The sequence below is a fragment of the Brassica napus genome, chromosome A10 (assembly GCF_020379485.1).
Source record: "Brassica napus cultivar Da-Ae chromosome A10, Da-Ae, whole genome shotgun sequence".
Classification (NCBI taxonomy): Eukaryota; Viridiplantae; Streptophyta; class Magnoliopsida; order Brassicales; family Brassicaceae; genus Brassica; species Brassica napus.
Window position 1 is genome coordinate 529,456 of NC_063443.1, and position 16,130 is coordinate 545,585.

Consider the following 16,130-nt stretch of genomic DNA (forward strand, 5'->3'; position numbering starts at 1 on the left):
TATTGGAATTTGGGCTGCCTACATAGTGAATTCGGTTTTCTCGTGTCGTGTTTATCCCATATGGATTTTTTTTTGGGTAAAAATACCAATAGTAAACTTTTTATACTTCTCTAATCTAATACGATAATATTAATCTTATGTATAAGCAAAAAGCAATATATACGCACCTGTGTCTAAACATAGATTGAGAGTTAATATTTCTAACACCAGTTTCAAGTACTACTATCCAAAAAGTAATATACACACACCTAGCTCCTTCCATATCGAGATGGTAAATGTTTTTTTTTCTGAAAAAAGAGATGGTAAATGTTAAGAATAGTTTTTCTTAAAGAGGTCTGAAATTGAACCTTAACATCAGGATTGCATTCTACATATTTGCGTTCATATGATGCACTCTAAAAGAGACATTTTGACATTGACAAAGTATATTATCTATCACCATATATAAAAAAAGCCTTCAAGAGATTAGGGTCAATATAAGGGGTTATTAGGTATCATGTCGGGCATTGATGAAGACGAGTCAAAAGGAAGTGGACCATGACTTTTTGTTACATGCCAAAGCTAGATATTTATTTAATTATAAATGCGCATATTCTGACAAAGCTAGAGATGCTACAACCTTTTTACATCTAACCATTTATTTAATTATAAATGCGCATGATATGCGTAGAAGAAGATACGGAAAATTAAGGAACCTATGTAGATATCTATTTCCACACATTTAGACAGTAGTAAGTCCATGCATACATGTATTTCTTCATCGGCATGCATCACATATACACACGTACCGGGTATATAGATAACATAAAGTCTAGAGAAATCAATATCACTTTTTTTTTCGTCTGTTGATTAACATAAAAGGGTGTAGGGCAAATAGTAAACAAACAATTTTAAAAATAATTTTTTATTTAGTTCGATTGCTAGAGTATTTTCTTGTATACATATGATACTGTAAAGAGAAGAGAGGAAGCAAAATAAAAGTAACCATTGGTACTGGGATAATTTGAACTTAATTAAACATCAACATGACAACATGCACGTGTATACATATATAAATATGATGTGGACTTAATAAAAAGACTCTTGAAATAAAGTAATTTGATTTGATGCTAGACTTATTTTCCTTTTTGGTAGAAAACTATATAATGTCTTGTGGGGATTCGGTAGGTCATGAGGAGAGGCTGATTGCGACGTCAAAGAGAATTTGAGACTTTTGATAGTTGTTATCTATATTTAAAATGATTACAATCTTGTCTTCTCGAATCACTTCTCATCATAAAATTCACCATCATTTTCTTAATAAGTAGTATATGTTTAAGGACATACAATACATTTAAAATACGCTACAAAACAACAAGCTAAGACATAACGTATATTACTTGTACAGATTTGGAAAGTACAAAATCATGTTACTGAAAACAGGTGAATTTTAAAATATAGCAGTTCTTTTCTTCTTGATCGAGGGACATATCAACATTTTGCTACTCTTGTTGGAGATAGTCTCAGATAGATGATAGATTTATGCCCAATCAAGAAAACCGGTCAATGATTTTTGCATAGCAACAGTCTTACTCTGCTCAGCATCATCAAGCAAGTATTTCCAATCATAGCTTGACAGATTGTCGAAAGCCCCGTGAATTGCTTCTTCGAGCTCCGTTTCTTGCTTCTTATCAGAAAAGCCACTAAGCTGGTGTGCATTCTTTGGTTTCTTAAAAGTCAAAGAAGAAGAAGACAAATTAGTGTTTATAAAATATTAAATATGGTTTTGAAAACTTTACATTATAAAGTTTGAGATTGAGATAGACCCACCTCAGATGCTGCAGGACTAGATTCTCCTCCAGAGTTATTCATATGAGTGACTAGAGAGAGAGTATGCGCATCAATACCACTACCAGGAGAATAAATCTCTCTAGCTTCCCCCTTTTTGTGTACTTTGCAGATTGTATATGTCATGTTCTGTAATTAAACCATAACACGGTCCAAAATTCAGAATATACTATTGAATATTACAAGAAAGCAACAATAAAATAAAAAAGGAAACCCCACAGAAGTTATAGAGAAAATGACCTGAGTAGGAGACAAGCAAGCAGCGTCATACTCGTGCATGATCCAGTTGGTTTTGGATCCGCCCGAGTGAAACACTAAAACTCTTTTCTCACCGATCTTTTCGCGATGCGCTGATCTCTTTCGCTTGATATCCATAGTAACTCCAGTTTTCTTCCAAAAACCAGACTTGGTTTTTCTGATCTGACGTTCACCTCTGTTATATCTCTTCTCCTTGCGTCCGAAGAAATACCAAACCTGATCTTTTGACTCCATACTCGAGTGCCCTGAGAATGAACAAAGAAGTATAATCAGAAAACATTTACCCTATTGTATCGGGGAAGACTCGTGAGACTTACGAGGTAACTCCCAAGGATCGAAGTTACAGATATTAATTGTGCTAATGACTTGATCGACAGGGCTCGTGTTGGAACCACCGTGATTTTTCAAACGGAGGTAATGGTCTACGAGCTCCTCGTCCGTCGGAAGAAACCTGAGCCCCACCATATTCTCCATTTTTGCTTCGGCGACAAAACTTTCAAAGGCAGAGAAGAAAATGTATGAGAGGAGAAAAAAACCAAGGAGGTTCTGTATTATTTATGCTTAACAAAGATGAAGGTCTGGTTTGACACGTGTCAATACGTACGGTGGAAGTATTAAAATTCAAAAATAAAAAGAGTCGATTACATCGTGACCGTTGATTCGTTGGATATAGGTTTTCGGCGGGGACGTTTGGGCCGTCGGCATATGATTGATTCCTTCTTGTTTTATATAATTGGACGACTTCAAAATATCACCAGCAGTTTTACATTTAGACCCTCACATTATTAGAGTATTTACAATTACTGTCACTGGTCTAACTTTAAATAATACTATAATTTCGGACTCTGCATTGCTTAGAACATTCTGGTCCAACACAACATAGAGGAAGGTCAAGGATGTAATTTATATGAGAAAGATGATGGATGGACCGGTCCAACATTTGCCTATACGTGCATTATATAGAAGTAAGCAATCAACGAGATTAAATCGTGACCATTGATTCATTATGTTATATGTTAATGATTCTGGAAACGTTGGACCTTTTTGTGACGACGTGGGACTGATGTTTGCATCAGCTGCAAAAATATAACAGTGTTTTTATTTTTGAGACTTTTCGTTATAAAACAGTAATTGACTAAAAGACGTCGTTAAGTGTGTTATAAAGAAACATAAAGTTCTTTAAAATGAATAAAATTTAACAAAGAAAATACAGCATATATACTAGAGTGGCTATGGATTACTTGGTAAGAAACCGACCACTGGGGGTCAAAGTTTTTAGTGAATGTGAGAGAATGTAACCATGGCTCACTGCTCTACGAGCTTGTTCACGCACTATCAAGTTAGCCGCTGAACCAAGCAACGTCAAGTTTCCAGCCACCGTGCTTACCCGCGCCTTTTTCTTCTCAGCTGGGGCCACTTAGATATTAGTTACTTTATTTGGTCTTTAGCTTTAACTCTGTGTTTTAGGTAGTAGCTGTTTCTTTCCGGTTAACCGGCCCCTTATAGCTCCGATCTGACCCACTGGGCTTTTTAATATTAAATTTTCTAACTAAAAAATTGATTAAACTTAGTAACTTACGTAGCACGTTACTGTTTGAAAGTTGGGACAAAATTTCAGTTATCTAACCCTATAAAACTATTTTACTAAGATCACATTATTTTAATGTAAATTTTATTATTAAAATATATTCTCTTCCAACCATAATACCAACACACTAAAACTAATTTTAGAGTATTATGTTATTAATTTTTTTTATTTTATTAAAAAAATTATAATATAAATAATTATGACTATGTAACTATATTACATAAAAAATGTTTTAATTTTCTTTTAAAATAAATATTTACTATTTCAGTATAATATTTTGATAAAACATTTAAATAAACTATTTCTATATGTATATTATTTTATTATAAAGATTAAATTTACTTTTTGTATCTATTTAGTTTTATTTGTTATTTATTTTATAAGAATTTGATATAACATTATTTATTTATATTAAATAGTACTAAATTTAAAGCATAACGTTTTTATACAGTTAAATCCGGTGGTCTCCTTAGTGGAAGAAACCGGACACGTGTAGGGAACGTAACACAACCGAAATCTCGAACTTGAGACAACTTTAAGGAAATCACTGTCTTTTCCATTTGTCGTCTTATTAAACAAATCTGTCAAATAATAATGATGGAACCGAAGCCGGCCAGGAATGTGTCAGAACACCAATAACGACCAAATCTAAATATGTGATCAAATTGGGTCATGTGAAAGCATCAGCAATTTCTTCGCCTATATACATATGTATAGAAATATTATTGTAGAGGTTTTTCTACTCTATATGGGATATGAATTTATATTTAGTCCGATTACTAAAGTATTTACTCAAATTGTCCCATTATTGTTTAAGCATTTGTAAACTAACCAAACAAATCTGTATAAGAACAAAACTTAGCAACTTTAAAATTAGTGGGTGTTCGGACCTACATTAAACATCGACATGATGTAGACGTAAAGAGAATCTCCACATGCTAAACTTTTGTACTTAGATTTGATATTATAGTCTTGACTCTGAAATATTTGTTGTGAGGATTTATGAGGCTGGCCCATCTGAGAAGGATTAGTTTGAAAATTTTGTTAGTTGCGTCGATTGAAATGACATATAGTTTTGTCTTATAACCATTTTCTGATAGCAAATTCACTTTTATATATTAGATTAGGACATACATTAAAAATACGAAAAAGTTACAAAACAAGAAAGACATAACTCAACTCATACATGGAAAATACCAAATGTATTCTTAATTGATCTCATTGACTGGTGCATCATATTCTTGAGACACAAGAACATAGCTTGATTTTCTTGGCGAATTTTTGTATCATCCTGTAAATGAAACCAGCTCTTTTGTGCTTGATCACCATCTCCTGACCCATTTGATCACCTCCGATCTCACTTACTTGTGCATCATCATCACAAGGACTCATCTTCTTCTCAGATATAGCACTATTGGCTCCCAGAGCTTTGCTCACCTTGAATCACATATCAAAGAAGCCAACATGTTGTGAGTAATGGCGAAAAGTAGTAGCACCTATGATTAGTGTTTAGGAATTTTGCTAGTATAAGAGAAATAGAAATAAAAAAGCCTTACCTCTTGAGTTAACGACACTGACTCGATTGTTGAGCGTGGGGACTCTGGCAGGTAAATGATTTGGTCTATGGGAGGATTTGAGCTAGCAAAACTAACACAAGTGGTCGAACTTTTAATGGAACACTGTCACATGAAACAAGACTTTTAGCTTTTTGTGAGGTGGAACCTGAAAACAGAGGATTACCACAAATGGTAACAATAAAAATGATGCTTACTGTCGTTGTTGCATATAGGGACTCAGAATCACTATCATCATCATCGCTAATGAAACCGGTCAGTGGCATTTTAGGTCTGTGATCATTGCGATCCTCTTGCATAGACCAAAGATTCACAAGCTCCTCCTCCTCCTCATCCTCCTTAGCACCATCATAGTTCAAAGCCCTGAGCGTTGCATCTTCGATACGAGCATCTTCCTCCAAATAAAGAAAGCTACTAAACAGACGTGGATCCTGTAATTCAAACGAAGACTCATGAGAAATGGAAGAACACAAAAAGGAGATGGTTGTGAAGTGACCTACCACCTCTGTCTCTGTACTCAGCAGTACTCCAGAATTGTTGTTGTTCAAATGAGGGATTAAAGAGATGGAACTTGTAATCTGGTGTGACCTACCACCTCTGTCTCTGTACTCAACCTCTGTCTCGGCAACCAGTCCTCCCGAATTGTTGTTCACATGAGGGATTAAGGAGACGGAACTTGTAATCTGGTCTGGGTTCTGTACCTCTGTCTCTTTACTCAGTCCCCCCGAACTGTTGCTGTTCAATTGAGGGATCAAAGAGAGATCATGCTCATTTTCACCAGCAGCAGAGGAAGAAGAAGAAGGTAAGTCTGTGGGGTCACCCTTAAACATTACTTTACACACTGTATATGTCATCATCATCGTCTGTACATTAAAAAATAGAAAAAAACACAAAATCAAATCAAATGACAATCATAGCCCAATCAACAGAGTACAACAACTACGAGCAAACCAAATAAATAAAATACCTGAGAGTCAGGAGACGAGAACGTAGCGACGTATTCGTGCATAACCCAATCCGATTTCGATTTCGATTTCGATTTCGATTTCGATTTCGATTTCGATTTTGATTTCGACCCACCGGGAATCTTACTACTGTACTTAAACACAAAAACCCTTTTCTCACCAATCTTCTCGTGATCTCCTTTCTTTCGGATTATTTGCGTTGTATCGCCGGTTTTACTCCAAAAACCAGACGCGGTGCTCCTCCTCTGTTTGTTGTTATGCATTTGTTTCTTACAACCGAAGAAGTACCAAACAACCTCATCTCTCGATTTTATCCTCGACTTGCCTGAGGAATGAACCAATACGAATCATTCAATCCTTCGAAACTAGCGAGATGATTATGTTCATACACCAGTGTAATTAAGACACACTTACAAGGTAACTCCCATGGGTCGAAGCTATATATGTCGACTGTGTTCATGACTTCGTCTACATGACTCGTGTTACTCTCGAGGTTCTTTGGCCTCACGTAGTGTCCGACGATCTCCTCGTCCGTCGGACGGAATCTGTAACCCACCGGATCCACCATTTTGTGATGCTGAAGAAAGACTTTTGAGTTAATAAATAACGAAAAAAGAAAGAAGAATCAGAATATGCAGCAGAGAGCTTCTTTCTCCATTGTTGATCTCTCTTCTGCAAATTAATTGTAGGTGAAAGGCGGAAGGGGTTTGTATTATTTATAAGCAATTAAAAATAATAATAGTAAATAACAATAATAATTAAAGTACCGTTGTGACGTAAAATATGACGTCTTATCTTTCGTGGGAGATACGTGGAATGTAAACACGTGGTGAACTTGTCACTTCTTACTTTTAATAAAAAAACTAAAAAAGCGGAAAAAATAGAATATGCAAGTTGCAATATGAGAATCCACCATTTCAACTAAATATTGGAACCTATAGATATGAACTCGTCATGTGACAAAAGCAGTAAGTAAAATGCAAATACATTCTTTTCTTTTTGGTCAAAATGCAAATACATTCTTCTTCGGCATTTTTTTTTTTGAAAAAAGGTTTTCAATTTAAATGCTAGAAAGATACAGAGATAAGGTTTTAGGGACCTTAAAAGTTCAAAGATAAAACAACATGCAACAGTTTTAAAGTCAAGAGAGACGCGAAAGCAACATAGTATGATGAAGGCAACACTTAACAAGATTTTGTTGTGAACTCAGTGATGAGGACCTCTTCTTCGGCATTTTTAAAGTAACGTTAACGTCCACAGGTCCATTATCAATAACAAGACAAAGTAAAACACACATATATAGATATAGATACGGTGATAACAAACAAGTAACCCACGTCTTTTTATTCATGACAAGAAGCTTCCTCGAAGTAGCGTCGATTATAGAATGTCTCTGGATATATATATATATATATATATACATATAGGCGTAGTAATTCTAACACCACACTTTAGCATTGGTAATAGATGCAGCGCATATTGAAAATAAATATGGATTGTTTACATTTTATTTACTATATTTAGTTATATAATTATCTTAACTAATTAATTATATTAATTAGATTAAGATAATGGTGTTTTAGATAAGATTTATCTAGTTTTTAAGTTTATCGTTTAATATTTGGTATTTATCTAATCGTAGGAGTCATGCCTATATAAAGACTTTGTATTCTTTATTATAATTAGAAAAAAAGAAAATCACATACGCATTCAAAGTGAATAATATTAAACTACAAAGGAACACAAAAGAAGCATATATACACATAGGCCTAGATACACACACACATATACACATAGGCCTATATACACACACTAGAGATGAGTCACTTAAATGAGAATAATTTTCATATGTTTATATATACCTTAATATATAATTACAATGCATTTTACTTAAGTAAAAACTGATCACGTTTCTTTGTTTACCTTACATTTCTAAAATGGAACTGTATACATATATCATAATGAGTTAGTGAAACAGTAGAATAATCAAAAGGTCAAAATAGTAAAACACTTAGCTTGACAATGTTTCATTCAATAATCATAGCAAATTGCTCAAGACCTGATTTTAGCATATATTAATAACACTAGATTTTTTAACCGCGCTACGCGCGGATAAGATATTATATGTATTTCTTAATTCTAAAAAATAATGTATAATATTGTATTATATTATTTAAAGAATAAAAAATAAGACTACATAACATAAATATATTTTTTATATTTTCTTTGTGGAAATCATTATGTTGTTTGATTGTTGTACTTAATTCACATATTTGCATAGATATTTGTGATAGATGAATAACTATATTTTTATTATCAGTAAATAATATATATTTATTATATAATATAAGAAAAATAGAATTATTTACTTTTTAACAAACTTGTCTCATGTTGGGGACTCGGTTATAGACATATCATATTCGAATGAAATATTTTTACACTTATCAATCTTCTTAACAATCAAGAAACAAATCTGAATATCAAAATTCATACGATCTCTTTGTGGAATAACTGCTCTGAAGAAATTGAATTTATGTATCAAAAAGGACTGGAAATGGATGTGCATATGTGTTATCTAAGTCAGCTTTACAAAAAACTATTTATAGTTCATATATCATTTATGTCCATCCTATTTTTTTGTCCATCATTTCTTAAACATCTTGAAATAAGTAATGCTAATTAATAATAAACTTTTTGCTCACAAAATAAAAATCAAATTTGTCTAATTATCGCTTAATTTGTCTAACTGATATATGTATTTCTCAATTCTAAAAAATAATGTATAATATTGTATTACATTATTTAAAAAATATAAAATATGACTACATAACATAAATATATTTTTTAAATTTTCTTTGTGAAAATCATTATGTTGTTTGATTGTTGTACTTGGTTCACATATTTGCATAGATATTTGTGATAAATGAATAACTATATTTTTATTATCAGTAAATAATATATATTTATTATATAATATAAGAAAAATAAAATTATTTACTTTTTAAACAAACTTGTCTCATATTGGAGACTCGGTTATAGACATATCATAAACGAAGGAGACATTTTTACAGTTATCAATCTTCTTAACATTGAAAAAACAAATCTACATATCAAAACAATATCTCATACGATCTACTTGTGGAATAACTACTCTGAAGAAATTGAATTTAGGCATCAAAAATGACTGAAAATGGATGTGCAGATATGTTATCTAAGTCTGCATCACAAAGTACTATTCATAGTTATCATTAATGTCTATCCTATTTTTTTGTCCACCATTTCTTAAACATCTTGAAATAACTGATGCTAATTAATAATAAACTTTTTGCTGGAAAAAAAATCAAATTTGTCTAATTATCGCTTAAATATTTTATTAATATGGTCTAAGAAGCTTTTAAGTGATATCATAGTTTAATTTATTAGTTTTTTTGTTAATTTTTAGAGGTTTTTGTATTTAAGATTTTTTTTCATATTAAGCTTCTATTTCTTTCACAGAATTGATATATATATATATATATCATAAAAATTACCATCAAATCAGTTTTACTTATTTATTATTTTGTTTTAACGAAAATACATTTTTTAAATAATTTAATTTAAAATAAAATTATATATTAATTTGCTGTATTTTAACAATTTCATTGATTTAATTAATTTGCTTTGGTGGATAACTTAAAAAGTTTTCATATGAATCGGGGAAAGCAAGCTTATGTTGTTATATTATATTTATTTTGTGTATATAGAATCTATATATAATGCTAGTGTAATAAAGAAAGAACATTATTTTTTTGTAACTTCAAAAAGATACATTATTACAATTTAAAATGAATCAAAATTGAATAAAATGGTAATTAAATATTTGTAAATCTAATTGTTTAGTTGGATTCTCATGAAAAAAAAATCGATTGATTAAACAAATGTTTGAAAATTTGTTGTGGTAATGTTTTGTCTATAAATTATAAAATTTATTGAATTAATATATTTAATTATTGCATCCTTAAATAATATTTTATTAAGACATTAGAAAAATATGTTTTGAGTTGTTTTGTCAAATTGTACAAAAATCTATGCTTTTTCATATTTGTAACTTCAAAAAGATACATTATGACAATTTGAAATTAATCAAAATTGAATAAAATGGTAATTAAATATTTGTAAATCTAATTATTTTTTTATCTTGTTTAGTTGGATTCTCATGAAAAAAAATCGATAGGTTAAACAAATGTTTCAAAATTTGTTGTGTTATTGTTTTGTCTATAAATTACAAAATTTATTGAATTAATATATTTAATTATTGCACCCTTAAATAATATTTTATTAAGACATTAAAGAAGTATGTTATGAGTTGTTTTGTCAAAATTTTACAAAAATCTATGCTTTTTCATATTTGTCACGAAAATTTATATGTTAAACTTACTTTTACAAAATTCTTAACTTTGTCACGAAAACAAAAATCTATGTTTTTTCATATTTGTCAACGTTCTCACACTTTCTAAGAATATATTAGCTTAGTCACTTACTTATTTTTTTTTTACAAAACAAAGTATCGGAGTTTTGAAAGTTGAATTCATATTATTGTAAATGTACATAAGAGTTTGTGATTATATACTTAGTGGTTCTTGTATATGTGTCCAAGAAAGTTTCAATGGCTTAGTGGTAAATGTCCTATATATATATCATACTAACCCGGGTTCGATTCTCACCTTTGCATTGTTTTTTTATTTTTTACGAAAAATAAATGAGATGACATGGCAATTTTGGATTCTCTGATTGGTTGATTTTTCTATCCTATGTGGACACCCTCTCCATGGCTTATATCCCCCTTTTAGTATAGTATAGATTCATATTTGTAACTTCAAAAAGATACATTATGACAATTTGAAATTAATCAAAATTGAATAAAATGGTAATTAAATATTTGTAAATCTAATTATTTTTTTATCTTGTTTAGTTGGATTCTCATGAAAAAAATCGATAGGTTAAACAAATGTTTCAAAATTTGTTGTGTTATTGTTTTGTCTATAAATTACAAAATTTATTGAATTAATATATTTAATTATTGCACCCTTAAATAATATTTTATTAAGACATTAAAGAAGTATGTTATGAGTTGTTTTGTCAAAATTTTACAAAAATCTATGCTTTTTCATATTTGTCACGAAAATTTATATGTTAAACTTACTTTTACAAAATTCTTAACTTTGTCACGAAAACAAAAATCTATGTTTTTTCATATTTGTCAACGTTCTCACACTTTCTAAGAATATATTAGCTTAGTCACTTACTTATTTTTTTTTTACAAAACAAAGTATCGGAGTCTTGAAAGTTGAATTCATATTATTGTAAATGTACATAAGAATTTGTGATTATATACTTAGTGGTTCTTGTATATGTGTCCAAGAAAGTTTCAATGGCTTAGTGGTAAATGTCATATATATATATCATACTAACCCGGGTTCGATTCTCACCTTTGCATTGTTTTTTTATTTTTTACGAAAAATAAATGAGATGACATGGCAATTTTGGATTCTCTGATTGGTTGATTTTTCTATCCTATGTGGACACCCTCTCCATGGCTTATATCCCCCTTTTAGTATAGTATAGATTTATTTATTCTCTTTTTTAGAGATATTGGCATTTATTATGTTAATATTATGTAATTATATGACTTCTTAGAAAGGTAAATTTGCTAGAAGCGCATCTTTGGAACTTGAAAACCTGATAAAATGTTATGCAGTTCATTCATAATTTTAATTATTTTTTCTTTTCTCTAAGATAGTGGATACTGTGAATACTAGATTATAGAAGTATGTAAAAAGAGACATAAACATTGATTGGTGAAATGAATAAAATTCCATCACAAAGAGAATAAAGGAAAGCATATACAGAGTGAGTTATGGATTACTTGATAAGGAGGAGACCAATGGCAGTGTTGAAGGTAAACCAAATTTGAAGTGTTTAGTGAATGTGAAAGTGTAGCCAGGGATGGCTCACTGCTCTACGAGCTTGCTCACAAACTATCAAGTTTGCTTCTGAACCAAGCAACGTTAAGTTTCTAGCCACCATGCTCACCCACGCCTTCTCCTCTTCCCATGCAGCCGCCGATGCCGCCACTCTAGCTCCCAACAGAAGCAGTGCACATAGGTAAAATTTAAAATGAATTTCTAGTTATGGAGTAAACCCATAGGCCACAACATGTTTTCTCTATACTGAAATAATGACACACCGGTTGGTACATTGGAGGCTACATTGGAGAGGACAAGAATCACAAGTGCCAGAACCGCGGTTCCTTTGGCTTCCTTTGGCTTGGTCGATTTTCGCATATGGTTCTATTAGATCTCATAGAACCGCAGGGATAGCAGGTTTGTTGAATCCAAGACATGTTTAAACCCATTAGCAGAGATATTAGCATCCCTAGTGTGATTAAATAAACACTTGCTTTCCACAAATCTCTTCTCCACTTCTTGGTTCGCAACACAATGTTGCTTTCTCTTTGCTTCTCTGCGTCGGTCTGTTCCCTTGACGCATTTGAATCACGGTGTGTGATTTCATTCTCATCAGGTGAAACAGCTCTGTTTCTGAGTGTCTCAGGATCCATTCTCATGTTAGATTCTTCTGATCCAAAAGAGCTGAGATGCAGTGTAATAACCCTCACGAGCAGATACAAATTTGGTCAAGAAAATTCTTTAAAATCAATTTGAAGATTGATCGATCAGAATTTAAATAAAAATCAACCCGATAAATTAATGTCTCGACGGGACTGTCTTGTAGTCGAAAGATATTCTCTTGATAGTTTGATCGAGTCTTATATATATTTTGATCGAATTTTTATTAAGCTGAACGAGATTTTCCAAGAGCCAAAGGACAAGGAATATTTGGTCGAAATATTATTCAGAATTATCAACCAGCTTCCTTAATAATCTTGACCCGTCTAATGCCATAACCTCCTAAGCCAGCATGCTTGTTTACTTATCAAGTCACATGTCATGCACCTTCCTGCTTGCTTGCTTATGTAGTAATGGGCACATGCAAGTCACAAGCTTCTTGTTGTGCTTTCTAATTAATTCAGTCACATGATTGTCACCAGCTGCTTGCAGCTTTCATAATGTGAAGGAAAGGAGAGCTGCTTGGCTGCTTAGAGTGATGAAGCTGGTCACCACCTGTCCTTGCACAACTTAGCTTTGTCCTGAGTGAAACCCTCAGGTGAAGTAAGGTCAGAACCTATTTTAACCCTTTCCCCACCTGCTTGGTCGTCCATAACAACAAGAAAGCATAGAAAATATTCAGAGAAAATCAGTGAGAAAGATTGAAAGAAAAATCTGAGAAAAATCAGAGAAAATTCAGAAAACTTCTTGGATGATTTTTCTTCATCACCTTAGTTCAGTCTGATGATGTGTGGAAGATAAAAAGGTGAGATATTCAGAAGAAAACCTAGGTCTTGTTCTATTTCTGATCTGAACTGAAGCTTGATGTCTCTTTGAAAACAGTCCAGCTGTGAGCTAAGCTTGAAGAAGAGAATCATCTGAGTTCATCTGGCCACCAGTTGTTGTTGTAAGCTTCAGTCTCTTGTCTCAGTCATCTCTTGATCAACATCAGATGTTGTTTAGTTAAGTTGTTGTCATTGATCAATTGTCTAAGAATTTCTTCGGTTCAGATTTAATTATTTCGGATTAATAAATAAATCAGTTTGCTAGAATAGAATTATCTTATCTATTATGAACTGATGGGATTTAATCTGAACTAAACTGGTCATGGTCTGGACTACACCTGAGCTGAACTGATTAACCTTGTTGTAAACCGAGCCGGTAGGAACTTATTTAAATATCTTCTTCAGAACCGAACTGTTGGATTGAAGATCATGCTATGAACTGCTCTGTTTCAGGTCAGTGGTCAAGTAAAGTTGAAGGATAAGACTGGTTCATCAAGTAGAACTGTTTTCTGTCTAGGCAAGAACTTGATCATGGACTGATCATTTTCTTAGAACCACCTAGCACAAGTGTAAGCTAATGAACTGAACCGAGTGACTAAACCTAGTACTGGTGTTCTGTTTTGATCAGTTGGTTGTGGAGTTTTGCTAGATCGGTCCAGTCACTCCTTGTAGCCGCTCAGTCACTTGGTTTGAATTTAGATATCTAGGAGAGTGGTCGGACAGTCAGATAATTGTGATCGTTCTGAATCTCAAGTGTACCGGAAGTGGAGTGTGATTAGCTTGAGCTCGTGTCTAGTCTACCTTAGCCAATCTTAAGGACTAGAACGTGAGTCTAGATAGATGGTTGATCAATACTGATTGTAGATGATTGATAGGCTTTATCTCTTGATCAATATTGAATTAGTGAGGTGTTTAGTTAGTGTAAATAGTTAATAAATATTTATGAATGATCATAGAGGTTTATTCTAAACCTAAGTACTTGTTCTCAAGTACTAATACATATGTATAGTATTAAATATATGAGTATAAATCATGTGAAGTCTTATTGCATACTCACTCTCCCGAAAGTTTCCGCATTACCGTGAATTGTTCATGCGATAGGGAACAAGATCACGAAGACACGATGATGGGGTCGCACCCTGGAGACCGTGTAACTGCATGCAGTGTTAGATGTTCGATCTTGGAATATCTAATGGAGATGATGGTTATATTTATTTCCCCGCTCGGCTTGGTTAGCCTTGTTAGTTTTTCGGGTTTAGTCTATATATATATATATATATATATATATTATAAGTATGAGTGTATGGCGTATGTCGTGGAGATGATGTTTAAGATAAGATTCACATCGATGGAATGATAGGCCTTATATATGCATTCTTATTAGTTATGGAATATATTTCCACTGCATACAAATGGAGTTAATTGCTCGAGATATTACTAATATACGTTGGGGTGCGGGACTAGGCTCACTGAGTAAACTAGTTACTCATGACTCATTTGTGATGCAGGTAACTAGTAGACGGGAGACCTTACTCTAGGACGGGAAGGAACATCATTAGCCAGCGGTAGTTTTATTATCCTTGCAAAGTCATTTTGATATATCTTATGTATAAGATTTGTAAACCGAAAACCTCGAGGTTAATTTATAACAAATTTTGAAAGATGCTTTTAAATGATATATAAAGAATATTTTTAAAGTACGGTTTCCATATGATATTAGTCCTTGTCCGGACGAACTAACTATCGGGTATTGCTTTTTCGGGTTGAAAAGCTCAGAGTGATATCTGATAGGAGCGTTGGTGTTCTTTGGTTGTTAGTCTAAGGTGATCGGAAGTATTCTGAGAACCTCGGATCGACCATCAAGGAACATCGACCGTGTCATTTCCGGTCATCTACGATCGGGGGTATCATATGCGGTAACGTAGCTGGAGAAGAACCGATGAGACGTGACATCTTCTTCAACAATAGCTTAAGAACCCACATCTTCTTCTTTTAGAGTAAGCTTGTTCAGGGGTTATGACTTGGAAGATAACCTTAAGCATGACACCGAGAGAGAATCGGTGGTTCGACCAATTGGTAGAAATGGTACAGAAAGGAAAACTGCCAATACCCATAAGATGGCAAAGGCTAGAACAAGCTTAGTTACTGGTGCCATTGCCATTTTCCGACTTTCATGGATTAATGATCAAAAAGCATGGATCTTTAGTAACCCTAGGGAATGGCTGATAAGTAAAAGTTAAGAAACACCGGATCCTGTTAGTATGTGTAAAAAACTTTTAATATCAATTATTTAAATAAGTATTCCTCCATATATAAATGTATAATGTTCTGCCTTTTTATCTTGTATACAAATTACAAAAGATTGATGTTTAAGGATATAATTAATATATTTGTCTTTAAAACTAAATCGAGAATTAAAAATGGCGAAAACATGGTGTATTTGTGTAGAGAGGTAGAGAGTATAAATTAGTTTTTTTTTTTGAACAACA

At 32.5% G+C, this 16,130-nt stretch overlaps 2 protein-coding genes and 1 pseudogene across 3 annotated transcripts; all 3 read right to left on the reverse strand.

Moving 5' to 3' along the window:
- Positions 1-1,519: 1,519 nt before the first annotated feature.
- Positions 1,520-2,559, reverse strand: LOC106370802 (NAC domain-containing protein 5). The gene is made up of 4 exons (XM_013810786.3): positions 2,403-2,559; positions 2,068-2,330; positions 1,810-1,956; positions 1,520-1,708 (listed from the first exon to the last, which is right to left on the reverse strand). The coding sequence occupies exons 1-4, from the start codon at positions 2,557-2,559 to the stop codon at positions 1,520-1,522; spliced, it is 756 nt and encodes a 251-aa protein (XP_013666240.1).
- A 2,208-nt stretch (positions 2,560-4,767) lies between these two features.
- On the reverse strand, positions 4,768-8,324 carry LOC106370904 (NAC domain-containing protein 5-like). Of its 2 annotated transcripts, XM_013810902.3 has the most exons (6): positions 6,627-8,318; positions 6,215-6,537; positions 5,748-6,110; positions 5,445-5,678; positions 5,230-5,352; positions 4,768-5,110 (listed from the first exon to the last, which is right to left on the reverse strand). In XM_013810902.3, the coding sequence occupies exons 1-6, from the start codon at positions 6,778-6,780 to the stop codon at positions 4,907-4,909; spliced, it is 1,401 nt and encodes a 466-aa protein (XP_013666356.1). In that variant the 5' UTR covers positions 6,781-8,318; the 3' UTR covers positions 4,768-4,906. The 2 variants fall into 2 exon arrangements, with proteins under 2 accessions (XP_013666356.1, XP_048599288.1); XM_048743331.1 differs by having other exon boundaries at positions 5,445-6,110; positions 6,627-8,324.
- Positions 8,325-12,106: 3,782 nt separating this feature from the next.
- LOC125579257 lies at positions 12,107-15,802 on the reverse strand (annotated as a pseudogene).
- Between the last annotated feature and the right edge of the window lie 328 nt (positions 15,803-16,130).

What these genes read in the sequence shown, in the direction of transcription:
- LOC106370802 (XM_013810786.3), bottom strand. Translation starts at nt 2,559, where the DNA reads ATGGAGAATATGGTGGGGCTCAGGTTTCTTCCGACGGACGAGGAGCTC. An exon ending in CGATCCTTGGGAGTTACCTC is followed by an intron (nt 2,331 to 2,402) that starts GTAAGTCTCACG and finishes GTTCATTCTCAG; the next exon opens with GGCACTCGAGTATGGAGTCA. An exon ending in CTAGTCCTGCAGCATCTGAG is followed by an intron (nt 1,709 to 1,809) that starts GTGGGTCTATCT and finishes TTGACTTTTAAG; the next exon opens with AAACCAAAGAATGCACACCA.
- LOC106370904 (XM_048743331.1), bottom strand. Translation starts at nt 6,780, where the DNA reads ATGGTGGATCCGGTGGGTTACAGATTCCGTCCGACGGACGAGGAGATC. An exon ending in TCTCGTCTCCTGACTCTCAG is followed by an intron (nt 6,111 to 6,214) that starts GTATTTTATTTA and finishes TTTAATGTACAG; the next exon opens with ACGATGATGATGACATATAC. An exon ending in CCCTATATGCAACAACGACA is followed by an intron (nt 5,353 to 5,444) that starts GTAAGCATCATT and finishes TTCATGTGACAG; the next exon opens with TGTTCCATTAAAAGTTCGAC.